Source organism: Hippoglossus stenolepis, chromosome 6 (assembly GCF_022539355.2).
Source record: "Hippoglossus stenolepis isolate QCI-W04-F060 chromosome 6, HSTE1.2, whole genome shotgun sequence".
In the NCBI taxonomy this organism is placed as follows: Eukaryota; Metazoa; Chordata; class Actinopteri; order Pleuronectiformes; family Pleuronectidae; genus Hippoglossus; species Hippoglossus stenolepis.
In genome coordinates, this window is record NC_061488.1 from 7,895,286 (window position 1) to 7,912,516 (window position 17,231).

At 40.5% G+C, this 17,231-nt stretch overlaps 2 protein-coding genes across 2 annotated transcripts; one reads left to right on the forward strand and one right to left on the reverse strand.

The window, feature by feature from the left end:
• The first annotated feature begins 567 nt into the window (after positions 1-567).
• mtg2 (mitochondrial ribosome-associated GTPase 2) lies at positions 568-3,580 on the forward strand. The gene is made up of 6 exons (XM_035160430.2): positions 568-990; positions 1,981-2,128; positions 2,293-2,408; positions 2,511-2,729; positions 2,816-2,954; positions 3,085-3,580. Exons 1-6 carry the CDS (start codon positions 814-816, stop codon positions 3,477-3,479), a joined length of 1,194 nt encoding a protein of 397 aa, XP_035016321.1. The 5' UTR covers positions 568-813; the 3' UTR covers positions 3,480-3,580.
• Positions 3,581-8,639: 5,059 nt separating this feature from the next.
• cdh26.1 (cadherin 26, tandem duplicate 1) lies at positions 8,640-16,518 on the reverse strand. The gene is made up of 19 exons (XM_035159948.2): positions 16,369-16,518; positions 15,777-15,836; positions 15,589-15,684; positions 15,318-15,479; positions 15,066-15,213; positions 14,459-14,628; positions 14,224-14,352; positions 13,941-14,126; positions 13,552-13,823; positions 12,889-13,034; positions 12,548-12,778; positions 12,238-12,459; positions 11,976-12,100; positions 11,769-11,852; positions 11,237-11,302; positions 10,960-11,031; positions 10,595-10,633; positions 10,418-10,501; positions 8,640-10,096 (listed from the first exon to the last, which is right to left on the reverse strand). The coding sequence occupies exons 1-19, from the start codon at positions 16,393-16,395 to the stop codon at positions 9,878-9,880; spliced, it is 2,538 nt and encodes an 845-aa protein (XP_035015839.1). The 5' UTR covers positions 16,396-16,518; the 3' UTR covers positions 8,640-9,877.
• Between the last annotated feature and the right edge of the window lie 713 nt (positions 16,519-17,231).

Here is a 17,231-nt window from a genome sequence, read left to right on the forward strand (position 1 = left end):
TATATAAATCAATATTGCACATTTTATAAAAGTGCTGAAAGGTTGCATCTAAATATCACATTTGACTAATGACCAATTTCATTCTTTCATTTTTATTTATTTCAAACATCTAAATAAAGAGTGATTATACAAACAAATGAAAAACAACCCAGAAAAAATAATTATTTACAAACATGCACTCATACTCATGCACTTACATACATACAAATCAAATATTAACAAATTTGCATTGTTATTTATAGCAAAAAAGAAAGGAAGATAAACTCAGGAACAATAAATATTAAATTACCAAATAAAGAAACATTGTCAAATCCCCACGTCATCCTTGCACCTTGTGAACAACATATCTTTGTACTTCGTACTTTATTTTAAACTGTATTTAACCAACAACCTTCTTAAAACACAGCTTAAAATATGAATTCTTCCAGAAAACAAAAGATTACACTGTTAATTTTAATATCACATTTTTAATGGCCCAGAAAAACTTATTTAGTTACATTTTTGGTTTTGGTGCTCCTGTCCTGTCCCCTTCCAGCACAGAGGGGGCGATAGAGGCCCACACAGGTATCTGAATTGTCCCTTCACAGTCTCCGTAGCTTTCTAACGTGACCCTTGAGCATGAGGAAGATTTGTGTTATTTGACTTTCCTTCACTTTTCCAGAGACGTTAATGTGCAACGTGAAGTAACAACGCGACGCATGCGGGTGTTTTCCTGTTTCTCTCACTGTTGAAGATGTTAATGGAGACACAGCTGAACAGATGTAAGCTAACTGACCAAGCTAACCAAGCTAACTAACTAGCTTCTCAGGAATAATGTTGGCGGCGTTGTGGAGGGTTCGAATCCCTCGGTGTCTTCCCCCGGACATCGTGTCGGGACTCGAGTTCAGGGGAAAGGGACTGAAGCTGGTCAGACATGTCAGCTCCTCCTGCGCCGTGTGCGCTAAAGCCCGAGGACAGCAGAGCAAGGGAGAGATGACGGAGAAGAAGCTGGTAAGTTACTGTGTTGTTTACCTTTCCGCCATGTTTCAGCATCTTGAGCTGAACACTTCCTTCAAAACGTCCTGCACACTGAGCCTCTTGTTGCTCATTCAACATCCTGTTTATGTTATTTAATGATATGCATTAAATGTATACACGTAATGTTTTGTTTTGATTGTTTATTTGGCATAATTTCATTTGTTTATATAAAATAAATGACTAGAGACACACAGTAGATTCTTGCTAACATCAGATTTTGGTGCCACATTCAAATAGTGTTTCACAGAAATGTCCAAAGTTAGTTTTGGAGTAAGTCCTCTTGTTTAAATATGTATATTAATATCAACTGCCTTGATATTGATAATAAAGTAAGAACAATGTCATGTAGTTGGATTATTTGCTCAGTAAAAAACATCAAAAACATTTTTTTTTAATCCACTAAAAATAGTAGAAGAATATTTATTCCGTAGAGCTGCTGGGTAATGGAAACATATTAATACTTATTATAATATAATTTTTATTAATTGTAATACAAGTTTGGTTTTGCATTGTTACAATTTTTGTAAGTGTTTGTCATTCTCTGCCCACATAGAAGAGTTTATCTTTAAACTAAGAAGAAATGATAATGTGACATTAATGGTGATCATTTTTTTATATTGGCCAGCACGAATCTAAGTCTGATATCAATTCAACACTTTGTTAACTGAGGATTTATCATGCAACACTATGTATTCTTCTTTGTGTGATATTAATAATGATTTTAATAAAATACTTAATACTTAACCAGATCTTAAACCAGATTAATTTATCTCAAAAGCCCAAAACATCTCAAAAAGGAGTGAACATTTCTACACTTTCCTAAAGTTACAAGTGTTATCCACAGCTAATCCACCAGATGTAGAATCTGCACATTTTCTTCCAGCCTATAGTGTGGCGTTCATGGTGACCTGCTGAAGTGTGGGTCACTCAGCTGTGTAACTGTTCTTTCATCTGGCCCCGTAGACCCGTCACTTTGTGGACCATCGCCGTGTGAAGCTGATGGCCGGGTCCGGGGGTAAAGGTGCCTGCTGCTTTCACAGTGAGCCCCGAAAAGAGTGGGGTGGACCGGATGGAGGGAATGGAGGTGATGGAGGAAGCATCATTATCAAGGGTAAGTTGTTATTCAATGACGTATCTTCTACACTTTCCATTCCTACACTTACTACACACAAAAAAAACGCAAAACACAACACAGCCCCTGACAGAGCTCCCTCCATTCAGCATTATATCACATCATGCATCCATGTTCCTTATTGTTCATTTGCATGCTTTCAGCGAATCGGTTTGTCAAATCCTTGGCACAAGTAGTTCCGCTGTATAAGGGAGAGGATGGCCAATCAGGTGGCAGCAAGAACTGTTATGGGCGGAACGGCAGCTCAACCTACGTTTCTGTGAGTCCATGCATTTGATCATGAATCCCTTTTTCATTTATAAATTCTTGTGTCATGTTTCGTCACCCTCACCTTGCCTGTGTGATTCTTCTACTTGTAAAGGTACCATTAGGCACTGTGGTGAAGGAGGAGGGGAAAACTGTAGTGGACCTCTCTGAACACGGGCTGGAGTATCTGGCTGTATTTGGAGGGGCCGGAGGCAAAGGGAATCGATTCTTTCTGTCCAATGAGAACCGGGCCCCCATGACGGCAACCTCAGGCGTGCCAGGAGAGGAGAGGGTCCTTCAGCTGGAGCTACGCACCATGGCACACGCAGGACTGGTGAGAACATTTTTAAACATTGACATATTGCTTTTCAACACCACAAACATGTTTTTTTGGACCTGTTTTAATTAATATCCCATCAGGTGGGTTTTCCTAATGCTGGGAAATCCTCGTTGTTGAGAGCCATATCCAATGCCAGGCCTGCTGTGGCTGCTTACCCATTCACCACACTCAGCCCACATGTAGGAATTGTCAGTTACAGGGATCATGAGCAAGTTGCAGGTAGATGGTTTTTAATTATTTCATGTATTGTTTATTATTTTACAAAATAAAAAAGTTTAAATTTGATCTTTTTCAGCATAACAGTAAAACACAATATAACGTGTGCCACTCTTACCCTCGCTCTGTGTAGTTGCTGACATCCCAGGCATCATCCGAGGAGCCCATCTAAATCGAGGCCTGGGCATCTCTTTCCTGCGTCACATAGAGCGCTGTCGTTTCCTCCTCTTCGTCCTGGACCTGTCCGCTCCAGAGCCCTGGACTCAGCTCCAACATTTACGTTATGAGCTGGACCAGTATGAGCCTGGTCTGTCCCAGCGGCCTCAGGCCATCATAGCCAACAAAATGGACCTGCCCGAGGCCCGGGAGAAGCTGGAGACTCTGAAGAGCCTTGTCATGGAGCGGGTCATTCCCGTGTCGGCTCTCACTGGACAGAACACAGAGGAGCTCATCCTCCACCTCAGAGAGCTGTATGACGGCTACCTCCAAGGACAAGGTGGTGGGGAAGGGAAACCCACTAAGTGGTAGCAAAAAACGATTTCCTTTTGCTTTACTGATATCTCTGTAATGTATATACACACTGGAAGATGAATAATGTATTTATTTGCTTAATAAATAAATAAAGAAGACAATGTAATGTTTGTTTTTTATTAATGACGTCCAACATATGCTGAAAACACTGAAATATTGTTGTTTTGGGGGGAATTTCTTGAAAATGTTTTAATGTAGTGTTAGGATTAACAACTAGCTGTCACCTCTAGACAAATAATACAAATAAAAACACTCTGAAGATGGATATTTGTGCACATGAAGATTTCCAGGTATGATTTTGAGACAAATCCTGGACATCAAAACTGAGGACACGGAGTTCACAGTTCCCAAATGAACCAGCAGAGGGCATGTATCACATAACATTTCCAATTGAACTTGTTGTGGTTAAACAACTTATTGTGATGTGTCTTATTTAATCACTGCTTATTCAGCTCCAAAGGCAAATCGAGCTTAATGGAGAAATAGTGGTAAATAAAATACAGAAAACTGGTGAATAAGCAGAACAGAAACAAACTGTCGAGCTTGCAAATTGTCCCCCAGAGGCCTGGTGTGGTCAGTGCTTGAATATAACAGGATGACCATCTCTTAACTTGGTTCCCAGGTTGATTGTTGTTTATGTTCTTCCTTCACAAGAAAACCACTACAGGAAAAGATGCTGTACCAGCCTGTGATCCTGCACTCGGATAAATGGCAGAATAAATAATTTAAATGCAATCTGGTTTTTAAAATAGTATTAAACAGCTGCTAGAGGAGATATAATGGATGCTTTTACTCTTTAGACAGTTGGAAGGGAAGGTTAATGAAAAGGAAGATTGGAGAATAAATGGCCTGAGCTGCTGCCCTGTGATACTGAAGAGGTAAAAGCTTCTATGGAAACGTGCCACTGTTGTTGTTTTGTTTTAACAGTAAACGTCAGCCTCCTTCCCTGGAACTTCTAATTGGGACTGCTGTGTTTTATTTGGCTGTGTCACGTACTTTCTGTTTGTGGATCTGGTGCTTTATTTACACTTAAAACCCAACATGTCAGCCAACAGGATGCCATTTGCGTTGGCATCGTGGTCATAATTTTGCTAAACTTGCCTGTGGTGTGGTTTATGATCATGAAATCTGCTTCCTCCCTCTTTCTGCAGATCAGCATGTGACAGGAATGAATAAGGAGGGTGAGAAATGGACCACAATCCCCCTGGGGCTGTCTTCGTCTGCATCGTCAGCTTAAAAAAGTATCACATGGCAGAGTAAGCTGTGTGTAATGCATATAAATCATGCCATGAGTTATCAATAGATCTCCCATAACATAAAACCTGTTTTTTAATATTTTGACAGTTTGCAGTACTTACATGTTGGAAATGTTGCCAGCAGGGGGCAGGTGAAGTGCAAAATAAGGAGTCAAAATAATGTTTTTGTCAAATTGCTGCTTAAATATATAAATATATAATACATGAAAACAAGATTAATACCTTTCAGCTCAGGTTTGGTCTCCATCAAAAAATATCTGGAGCTTCGCTAACAATTGCTGAACAACTTTCTCCACCAGTCAGCTTCAGTAGCTCATTGGCTGTTAAACATGATTTATCTGCAGGCGATATTTAGTTCAGATTAATTTGGGCTCATAATGTTGTAATGATTCAGAATGCTGAGAAAACGGAGAAAACCTGTTTATGGTTGACAGAGATAATTGGCCTGGACTTTCATGACCTGGGGTTACTCTGTTGTTGGAAGGATAAGGTTTTCTTCATGGGCCAAGTATGTGACTGTCACTCACCTCAACATTTATACCTAAAGCTAGTTTAACTGACAGATATGGAAGAAAACATATATAAATATATCAAATCTGATCATGACTGCACGACACCTTTTTCTATTTTGAGCTTTGCAGATAAGGAGTCAACAGAGATACGTCTGTTCTTTCATTTGTGACGTACACCCACACACGCTGACATCTTTGCTTCATGTTAACACAAGCACAGTAAATGATGAGTAGCACATCTTGCATGTGCCCGTATTGACCCAACATAAAGATGTTGTTTTTCTGTTTTTCGGCTCAGCAGATGGGGGTTCCACGGAGAAACATCTTACTGGAGACAGTCTTCACTTCTCCCACCGATTCCTTCAGGGAGAGGAACTTTCCAGGTGGGATCTCTCTAGTTGAGCCTGTAAAATGACAGCTGTTGCATTTTTTTAAGAACACGTGGAACAGCTGAATATAACCACCTTGTCTACATTCTGCTGATTTGTAGGTTACAATTATTAAACTCTGTTTCTCAGTTGCGTCAATCAGGTTATTTCAGAGGTTTTTCCACCAGCTTCCACGGTGATCCAGGTGCAGCAGCCGTTCATGGAGCTATGGGTTCATGTTGCCACCTCTCTGGTCTGAACTCGCACACGTGGCCCAGTTAGGCCACGAATCGGATCTTTTACAAGCTCGGTTCTGTCTGACGCTCATCTTGTATCGCTGTGTGTCATCTGAATGGACTGCTCCTTAGTTTGATGTGCCATTTCATGCATGTGGTCTTGTTCTTTTGTTTTTTATGGTCCTGCTGTGTAGACCTGATGGAGAGAATCCAGGACATAAAGGCTTCCAGGTGGAACAGCTGCTCCCTCCCGGTGTTCTGTCTGCACACAACTGGTTCCTCCAGGCCGGCCCCCCCAAGTAAACACACACTCACGCCGAGAGTGCAATCGGTTAAAGAATCAATCATTTCACCGAAGACCCCACATAGTTCTGTATTTTTTTTTCACACTGCTGCCACTGTAGAGAAGCTGAAAGTAAATCACATTTATATTTAGATATTATTCAGTTCATATTTACAATTTTTTTTTAGACCTACACCATTAGAGTAACCATGATTCAGGAGGAATTCATATTCTTAGGTTGAAAAAGCATCAGCGATGTAGTCACTTCTATAAATCATTAGATAAATGATGCAGATAATTAGAGAAACTCAAATATAAATATTACATAACATTACATGAAGTGACTCATGGCTCTTCAGGGCAGTGGTTATGCTTTTTATAACCACAAGGAGGATAAAACCTTAAGATATAGTCATTTTATGCAGAGGAGCTAATGACTAATGTTACAGTAATTAATGACCCCAGTCGTATTGGCAGACAACTGTAAAAGTTGAATAAGACTTGGCTTCATAGAAAATTAATTAAAGGTGACTTGCGATCTGTGCCCCTTTATAGTGTATCTGCACATTTATTTCATATTCCATTTGTACATCAGACATAACTCAGGTAAACCTCATCCTCTATAGAAACAATACACATCTGCACGTCTCTCAATAGTTTTAAGGACACTTACATTACAGCATTGACATAATGCATTCCCTAGCCCCTTACCCTAACCTTAAACATCACAACTAAATGCCTAACCCTTGCCCTAACCTAAACCTAATTCTAACCCTAAAACCAAGTTTGAACCCTCAAACAGTCCTTTGAAAAAGTGAGAACCGGCCAAAAATGTCCTCACTTTCCAAGAATGTCTTCATTCTGTGGGGTCCATGCTTAAAATGGTCCTAACAAAGGTATTGGTACAGGACGCACGCCCACACACAAACTAAAACAGGCTCGACAAGCTGGCACTGACTGACTGGAATTACCATATGGCATCAGTAATCAAAACATTTCCATGGAAGTGCTTCATCCACACAGTGACACACCACACCTGCATATTGTTTTGGTTGAAGATAAGTTTCTGTTGATAACAACAGTTTGGCCTTGCTGGGACTGAGCTGTGGAATGTTGACGGATGGAAATACAGTAACCAACATCTGTGTTTATTGTTTTGTATGTTACAAATAATAAATGTCATGTTTCATTACGTTAAATTAATAAAACATGAAATACATATTTTCACAAATAAATACGGGTTGAAATATATTATAAAATGTACAATGTAATACTATGTTTTATATGTAAAACATCATGTAATTACATAATGTAAATGTAAAAAATAATGTAGATGAGTTATCGAGATTTTAAAATATCAATGTGTAAAAGTTCAATATTGTGAACAGAGTTTATTAAACTTCTTTTTACTTCCAGAATTTTTTGAATCAAAAATAACCTTCATCCAAAATCAAATTTTATCTATTTTCACATTTTATCTAATGATGCTACCTCTCATGAGGATGATTGTGGTTTTTCTCTTTTCTTTATTCTGCTTCATAAAACAACCGGGGCTTATTTTCATTTTCCACGCTGATGTTACAGATTGTGTCGTGTCCCCAGGGCTTGTGTTTCTGCCAATGAATCAATCATTTAGATTGTCAGTGAAAAAGGGCAGCTCTGATAAAATCTCATAGGGAGAAACGGAATGTGTGGTCGGAGTAATCGAGCAACACCCAGTTTCTCCATATGGCGTGTCGTTAAGAAAACAGGTCGAGCGGCCAGTTTGACCTACGAATCTGTCAGGGTGGAGTATCAGTTCTGTGTCGTTGCATTTTATCTCCCCTGTCCTGCTGTAGTATAAAATACCTAAACTTTTAACGCCTTCAAAGAATTTCCTCCCGTGGGAGAGCAAAGTCCTGACCTGACCTGAAGTAAACTAAAAATTACAATACCCCATGTGTGTTTCCTGTATATTCAACGATGCATGGCGGCTGCACAAGTTCAGATTTGTATATTGCTCTCCGTGTCACACCTTAACTACAACTGGTGCATTCAGTGGCTCTATTAAACAAAACACAACTTCTGCTGCTGCTGCTTCAGCAACACAAAGCCAGAATTTCACAGCCTACTGTATATTAGTCAAATCAACCTATACAGGCCAGGCTTAAGCAACACAGGCACTTGGTTGTATAACATGGTCACAAGACACGATTTCCTCGTAGACTACTGTCGGCATTCGTTTCAAAGACAGTGTTGGGAAATTGTTTTCAACACAACACAACCCAACATACCTTTTTGACAAGATAATGGCGGCGATTTTACGCCTGTTGCCACTCCTGCGCTTACAACTCCTTAATCTCATGCTATTCATGTCACCGTCTTCTCGTTAGACGAGTAGTGTGCAGTTTAAAGCATTATATATGTATGTTAATTCCTTACATTTATATATGAGTAATGGATGAAGACTTAGACAAATATATACGTTTTCTAGGTAAAATAAAACATAAGAACATACAAACCTAAAAGAGATTGCCACCACCATTGATTTTAGTAATGGCAAATTTATTTCCAAACATTACATTTCATTCAAAATAATGCACGAAAGAAACTAAAGCAATCAATGACTTTGTATTGTCACATGATATTTACAGTGTTAATTTGACACCACAACAACAGTTCTGGTCATAGTACCACTGTGGACCAGCAATGTTTTCAACCAGTCAAATCTCTGCTGGTCCGTCACAAACAAGAATCTCTTGTAAAATGGTGCTCTTGGAAAGAAATCACTTCCAGAAATAAAACATTGCATGCACCATAACTATTCCCAGTTTCCACAGTTAACCTCCTATCAGGTTATTATTATTGTAGTAAAAAAAACGGTCAAAAATAATACTGTTCTGACAAAACCTCCAGAGATAGAAACACACGTTTGCACTGAGGCATTGCAACACTCTCATTGCAGTAAAGTACCAAAAAAAATAAAAGCCAACACACCCAGTAACTGTCAAAATACACCGTCTCAAAATCACCAGAGCATGACAATTATTTCAGTGCATTGAATCAATGTTCAACCAAGTAAACTACAACCTATGCCACATAATACTTGTTTCATACCATGTCACTATCAAATATTTGGATCTGTAAAAATACAGTTGCGTGCAAAGGTTTAAGGGCCCCAGTGCAAATGACACATTCTAAACCACACAGACATTAAAAAAGCCTATCTTCTTATTTTAATGCACTTTTTATTTCATGAACTTTAAGATAATTAGAAGTTAAACTAAGTGGGGCATTTGCAAAAGTTTGGGCACCATACCAAGGTGGTACAGTACGAGGAACACGTATTTTAGGACTGCAGAAACAGTGCAGGAGAGGCTTATTTTAACGTGTATTTTCTGATCGTGTATTTATTTCTTTTCATTTCATAAATCAACCAAATGTGTAATTTGTGGTATATAAATATATTAATATCCATCCTGGTCTTAATCATAGTCACAAACAAGGAATGGAAAACACTGAAAGGGGCGATGCTTACCCTGAACATGCACCGTATACACCCCATTAAACAATGAATCACCTGGAGATACTCTCCCAAGTAGTATTTCTAAGTTTGATGAAAATCCGCCCCTGCGTTGTTGGCTGTCTATGTGTGTGTGTGTGTGACACAAACACACACACACACACAGACCGCCATGCTGGCGTGCAGGGTAAAGACGAGTGCCTTACTTGATGTAAAACTCATATTCCAGCTGTGCCCCTCAAATCTGTGTGTTGTTGTCTTGAGCCGTTTGGTGACAGATGTTGCCCAAGGTCTTGAACTTTGGCCCTAAATCATTCAGAAACTCTGTAGCATCTCCCAGGTTGCTGAGGGACAGCTTATCCAGTGACTGGCATTGGCTTCCCTGACCCTCGTAGGCATAGTGTAAGGGCTCGTGCATCGGGTGGTCGATGTGGTCTCCATCAATCATGTGGATTCTCTGTGGAATTGAGTGAAAATAGATTGTCTGGGTCAGTTTGTCAAAAAGAGGTGAATGCATGTACAAAGACACTCAGTGTGGCTCTTTCTTACACTGCTTAAGGCAAAGGCAGTAAAACATCACAGGGATTTTGTTCTCATCCATGTCCTGCATATGCTTGTTATTGAATTTATTCTCATTCACTATATCATAGTTGTGTCCCGTCCATCAGTCGGTGCTCTGCAACCTCTACAGCTTGTGGAATTTGATTATCAGTTAAGACAAGTGCCTCGTGAAAGCATTAAGAGAGGATGCCTGGCGTTCAGCTCTGTGTGATCTTACCCTTTCGATGAGATCAGGAAGGTATATATTTGACCGCATGCTGAAAGACTGCATGTGCCTTGTTGAGCCTCCCTGCATGGGTACCTGGGGGTTTCAACTGCCTTGTTAACAAGTCAAAGACATTACATTTTTGCCTACTTATGAAATGAAGTTCCATCATTAGAGAGCACTACTTACCCGGTAGCTGTTGCTCCTGCTTGGATTCCTTGATAAGTTCTAAAAGGAAGAAAACAAAAACAAAGCATATTTCATTCTTCTACCTTCTGCCTTCACAATCTTTTTTTAACGCTCTCTTTCCGTAAATGTTTTTGGGACATTTGCCTCTGGATTGAGCACCATTACAAAATCCAAAACATAGTTTAAGCAATGAGTTTCCTGGCTCTGCACTAAAACACCAATACGACCAGTGGAGACCATCAAAGTTGATTAGTTTCCCAATCAAGTGATTCATTTTACTCTCTAAAAAACGGTGAAAAAGGTTTGTGCCAGGGACAGCAAATTGTTAATCATAAAACAAATTAATAAATCAAGTGTGCACTCACCATGCTCTGCCCTCCAAGTGTTCTGAGAGTGTCCCTCTGATGCGTTTCCATTGTGCTCATGTTAGAATGACTCTGTCAGTGACACACATTAAGGTTAACTCAGGGGTGGAGGAGCATAGTAGGACAAGAACAAGGCCTGTAACAACTACAGACGTTTTAAGACATATCTGCATCCATTTCAACAAGTTGTGCTACTTTAAACCATTCCTTTAAAATCCACAGGTCACAGGTCTTTGTTTTATAGACTCTCAAACCCAGAAAACTATTTATTACTCACCATGATGGACCCCGAGGCTTTGTAGTTACCCACATTCTGGATCATGACAGGATCCGCTTTATAGATCTATTTGAGCAGAGAAAATGTATTAGACCCCTTTAAAATGTGTAAGAAGTCCCTCCTTGCAGGTTCTCCAGGTTACTTAAAATGTTTGGTATCTGGCTATAAAGTTCACCCTGTGAGCTACTTGTTACACAATCCACACAAACCCTGTACTTAAAGTGATACATATGTCAACCGCATACCATTCAACCTCCATAGTAAATCACACATCTGCGTCCATCCCATAGGCTCAGTTAGACATACAAAGAAAAGCAACCGGATTAGAGCTGTCAGTAATTTACCATCAGGGTTAAGACTTGTGTTTTCGAATCTGTTTTCCCTGTGGCTGGCCTACTTAGATCTTTTAGACGCCTGACTTTGGACCCACCCTAAAATTGAACCCACGCTAACACGTAAGACCTGTCTGTCAAAATGTCAACCACAAAAAAGGGGAACGAGAGGCAGCTGAGTGTGGCGGTATCCGGCGTACCTGCCCGCTGGCCTGTTTCAGGTTGTCTGTCACAGTTCCCCCATTTGAAGGTAGCCAGGGCAGAGTGGGCATAGCGGGCATAGCCTGGCAGATAGGGAGAAAACACATTAAATAACAGTGCAGACCCCCTCAAACTGGGTAGAAATATAGCATATAATGTCACTGCCTTACTCCCACTAAGTTGAACATAGCACACAACCAACTCACTGTGCTTGAAGCGCCGCCTCCTTCTTCGTTGTACTTCATAAGGGTCTGGTGTCCCTCATCGTCCGGGATGGGGATGTGTTTGATCGCCCTTTGTCCACACTTACATATAAAGAGGAGTAGCAGCACTGCAGACACACATCAAAATAACATTTAAGAACAAGTTGTGTTTTCAAGGAACTACCAAATCCCTTAGTCACTGTTGGTTTATTGAGCAGGAACTTTGTGGTTTCGTTAATGTATCCATTGACTGCTCTATACTCACACGAAAATATGAGCAATCCCAGAATAATCAATCCAACACCAGCAGGCCCGATGCTGGATGAGAGCGGCCCTCTGGCTGGGCAAACGTCTGTTTCTCCACAGTCGCACACTATCATTACTACGGTATCTTTTGCGCTCATGCCCTGTTGGTCCTTAATCTCCAGTGGCACAGAGTAGTTGCCATAAGCAAGTGGCTTCAGGCTAACAAGGCCACCTTCCATACCTGGAGAAGAATGTCAAGAAAGTTAAATAGTGTCTTTTTGGTTGGAACAATTTATTTTATTGACGTGGGCGTAAAGCTACATACTAACCGAAAGCAGGGTCTAGTTTCCATTGCTGCTCCACATTTTTATCATCATCTCCCAGAGAAAAGGCAAAGGGCCCACTGTATGGAGGATCATCTGGGTCTATGACAGGCACCATGGCCTTGTTGCCCTTGTTTCCACACAAAATGACGCTTTTGCTTGCCAGCTTTGGCGTGTTGTCATTGACATCCCCCAGGTGGATCAGCAGCCGGCATGTACTGTTGGCTGGAGGTTCACCTTGGTAACCAAGGCAAAGGAAAAACTATCACCTTATGAATCCAGTTTACCAATAAACCCTATTCTACAGCTTGTGTTTGATTACAATACAAAGTAGAGCTCCTTCATACCGTCATCAATGGCGCAGATGACTGCTTTGTAAATGCCCTTCTCATTAACAAAGGGTGATTCTCTGTCCATTTTCTTCACCGATGTGACTTCTCCTGTAAACTCGTTGATGGTCAGCCAATCCGCTGGATCTTCCAACAGCACAAACCTGATCACAGATAGGAGAGATATTTGAGAGTGGAGCAGAACATATTAGGTAAAAAAAACAACACTGAAATGCATCTGCTGGAAACCACATTTTTTTGCTCTGGTGTGTGCTAAACTCATAATGGACCTTGCACCCACGGTGACAATTTCAAACGTGTGACTGTAGCTGCTTTCAGACATGTGCTGAAGCTCTGGAGAACCTCCACACATTCTCTGAAGGGACTGTGTGTGTGTGTGTGTGTGTGGGTGTGAACGCAAATGTCAGAGTGAGAGCCTCAGGACCGTCTGTGTAGTTTCTCTGGCCTGCCCCTATAAGTTAGTAGAAAATGTGAAGGAGCCAATGTGAGAACTCAGCAAGAAAACCCCCACAGGATTACAAGTGAGGGGGGTTTTTCTGACAAACGGCCGGCGGAAAAATGAAAGAAAACCTCCAAAGAGAACAGGAACTGCCTGAAAGATTGTGCTTGATGCAAAATGTGGAAACAAATTTAGCAGATATACACTTATTTGGCACCAACCTGATCTTGTCTAAGTCAGAGTCCGGATCAGTAACCTTTGGAGTGAACAGCAACTTCCCCGGCTCCTCCTCTTCCTTTAGGTACACATCAACTTTCTCTTTCTCAAACTTGGGTTCATCATTGAGGTCCATCACTTTTATTGTGATGTTGACTTTATCTATAGGTGGAAGTGTGACTGTGCCGGTTGATTTGTCTGCACAAACAAAAAGGGGTTCTTCGTTCTCTACTCCGATCAGCAGGGTTATTAAACTTGTCCTCTCATAATCCTTCCCCTGGAAAGACATGCAGGTTTAGATCAATACTGGTGCAACGTATATTCATGAAACATTCTTAACTTGGTCCACTGGGAATAGACGAGGTTTCTAATGGATTGAGATGAGCTGAATTACCTTAATGACATTCAGAATACCCTCATTTGTGACGGGGTCAGTTTCAATTTGGAAGTATTCTTCCTCTTTTTTGTCAACGAGGAAATATTTGGCCCGCCATCCAGGAGTTTGAGGAGTGTCTTTGTCTTCTACTGCGACTCTCAAGACATCCCTTTCGGTGACTGATTCCCACACCTTACCCTGGACCTGGACAGGCAGGACAGATTTATCTTTAACATCATACGTCAGCCCAAAGATAAACTTTAATAATAATAATTAGGATGAGGATGATGATAAACCTTGCCTTATTATTCTTGAACTTTGGTAGATGGGTGTTTGTATCAACAACATTGAGAGTAACAACAGTAGTGGAGGATAAAGTTGGTTTCCCATGATCTTTTGCTTCAACCGTAACTTTATATGTCTTGATTTTCTGTAACAGATGTGTATGATATTTTACAAACATCATATTGAAACATCTGTATGAGTGTGTAAGCCTGTTTATATGCAGCTGCCCAAAGTAGGTCACAGAGCCTCACATCGTAGTCAAAACATCCTTTAAATGTGAGCTGGGCCCTTGAGTTATTGAGCTGTTCCAACTCAATCTTGGGCTCTGCCGGTTCCTGTTTAAGCATACGGATGGTGACTTCAGAGTTTTGCGTGTCCTCTTGATCCCTGTCAAAAACATCCAGCACCACTGGCAAGATCCCTTGAGAACATTGAGGAAAAGGAAACACAAAAGAATTAACGTGTTACACAAAAGTAGGAAGTGAGGAGCAAGATGAACAAGAACACAGCATGAGTGTGAGACAGGATAAAAGATAAAGACCAGATTTGATTATTGAACAGAAATGATTATTATCTCACATCTCCGTTTGACCATCTAGATTTTGTGGGAATTTTTTTTTATAGCCATATCAACAGGATAACTCTAGAGGGGTGGGAGCACAACCCAAGGAAGAACCCATTAACTTTTGAAGTGGATCTAGACAAATGGATTTAGGATTTTGTTTCTCTTTAACGTGGTGAGATAGGGCGTTTGCCTTGGCAGAGGTTTGCGCTGTACGATCACCCTTCTAGTTTTATGTGTGATATGAGTGACTGCAAGAAGAAAACATGCATACTCATGCACAACTGCTTACTCACCCTCTTTTGTGTGTTCCTTTACATTGGCAGTCAGGGGAAGATTGTTAAAAATAGGTGCATTGTCATTGATGTCCCCTATTTCTACAATTATAGATAGTGGAGGGTCTACTTCTAGGTCTGTCGTCCTGTGCAAGATTTGAAACTTCAACTGTGAGTAAAAGAACACATGAAAGATGATTTCCAGTGGTTAAAAAAAAATCAATGAAGGTGTATCTACTGTCAGAGGAACTGGTATTCCAGTATGAAACTCACGTCGAAAGTGGGGTCTGTCTCTCTGTCAATGGATCTTTTGACAAACACCTCTCCGGTGTCTTCATTGATTTCGAACAAGCCCAGTGGTGCCTCATCCACACCCTTTCCACTGATACGGAACTTTGTGTTATGCGCTTCCTCTTTAACCTGGTCATTATGCATCTAGAGTCCAAACACACACAACTGAGCTGCTATTGTTTGCATGTCGGAGCCGGACAAGAACCAGCTGCCACACTGTTTGGTAATTTCATTTACAAAAAAAAGTCTTCACCTGTGAAATAAGTTTTTTTCGACCCACGACAGATTCTTCCTCTACTAGTTCGATCGTAGACAAAACCCACCTTCTTTTGGATCGCAGCAAAAGCTCCTGTGGATTAGTAAAGTTCATAGCTGTTATCATTTTTGCTCATATCAAACCATTTTAGCTCACGTTTACAATTCCAAACACAAAATTCTTACCCGCTTAGCACGCCTCATGTGCTTCCCATGGCCAGACTCTGCCAGGGCTGCTAATGCAACCTACAATGACAAGAAAAGTGCATAGTGATCCAAAATAACTCATTTAATCTATCACTGTCTCTCCGACACCCCTCACATTTTATTCACTGTATTTTGTTATTCAGTTAACATCTATGTAGATATGTCCAAGCCGTGTAGAACCACGTTCACATGCACATATGGGCAACATACGGTTTCCACTTCATCTAATCTGTATGACTTTAGACTGTGATGGGAAACCAAAGCAAAAGAAGAAGAAGCCCTGTAAATTGAGTTTACCATTCAAGTTAAAGGTAAAGTCATCTCAGATGTTTAAATCAATAACTGTAAAACAGAATCAATAACTGTAAAAAAAAAAGCTGCACTCATACTATTACCATGTCCACAATTTGTTTGATAAACTTAAACTTAAAAATAACCCTTTGACCGTCAACAACTAGACACTCAGTACATGTGCTATCATTTCTAAGTTTACAGGTTTGCCATAAAAACAAACATTCACCTTGTTCATCGTGTTCATTGTGAACCAAATCTTTTACTTAACTTAACTTACCAACAGAAGCAGGGAAAAAGTCCTCATCGTGATCCACTCTGTCCAAAATGCTCTGTGGGAGTGCTCCGAAAGAGTCAATGCAGCTCGAGTTAGAGTGCGACAGCCCACAATACCTGCAGGCAGCAGGTTGGCTGACGTTCACAAGAAGCTGTTTGTTCATGCATGCAGCTGCGCAACATGATATGTTGTGTTTTTTTCTATACCTACACTTAGACCGAGTGGAGATGAGCGTCATGAACATTTCCTTTCACTTCCAAATGTGAGTTTATTTTGGGAGAGTGTTTTTGGGAATACGATAAAGTGACTAAAGTGAACGCAGGGTGTACTGGGAAACATGACACTGCTCAGGTTAACATGTCTTATTCTCATATAAATCACAAAATCCCAGATTCATGTCCTGTAAGTATTGGTTAGTGACTGGAATAACATCATACCTCACTCTCACTCATTCAACCAGTCACATACATTCAGTACTTCATTACCATACACACACACTGGATATAGACACACATTTGTGCTTTTCTATTGCACTCATGCAGTCTCGTAGACACATCAAATAAAATAGGATAACATCTTACACGGTAACTGCACAATTATCTAACTTTTCAAATAATTAGGGCACGACTGTGTCTAGGTTGCCACAGGCAATAATAATTGGCAAGTTTTAGTGCCACCCCTCCTAAAACCTTTCCCTTCAATGTGATTGACACCTGAGAATTTAGGGAACAGTCTGCAACAATAGATCAAGGACAGAGTGAATGTTTGTTTCGATCAAATGTGGTCAGCAATCGGTTACAAAAAGAATGAAGAAAGAAGAACATAATTATGATTCACGATGTGCCAAAGCATCTCCGTGCTTACTA

Bases quoted from the DNA above. Each gene is read 5' to 3' on its own strand.
- mtg2 (XM_035160430.2), top strand. From the start codon at position 814: ATGTTGGCGGCGTTGTGGAGGGTTCGAATCCCTCGGTGTCTTCCCCCG. The intron at 2,129-2,292 runs GTAAGTTGTTAT...GCATGCTTTCAG, and splicing joins AGGAAGCATCATTATCAAGG to CGAATCGGTTTGTCAAATCC. The intron at 2,955-3,084 runs GTAGATGGTTTT...CGCTCTGTGTAG, and splicing joins GGATCATGAGCAAGTTGCAG to TTGCTGACATCCCAGGCATC.
- cdh26.1 (XM_035159948.2), bottom strand. From the start codon at position 16,395: ATGAGGACTTTTTCCCTGCTTCTGTTG. The intron at 14,629-15,065 runs GTGAGTAAGCAG...AATGTTCTCAAG, and splicing joins AAAGGAACACACAAAAGAGG to GGATCTTGCCAGTGGTGCTG. The intron at 11,853-11,975 runs GTGAGTTGGTTG...CCTATCTGCCAG, and splicing joins GAGGCGGCGCTTCAAGCACA to GCTATGCCCGCTATGCCCAC.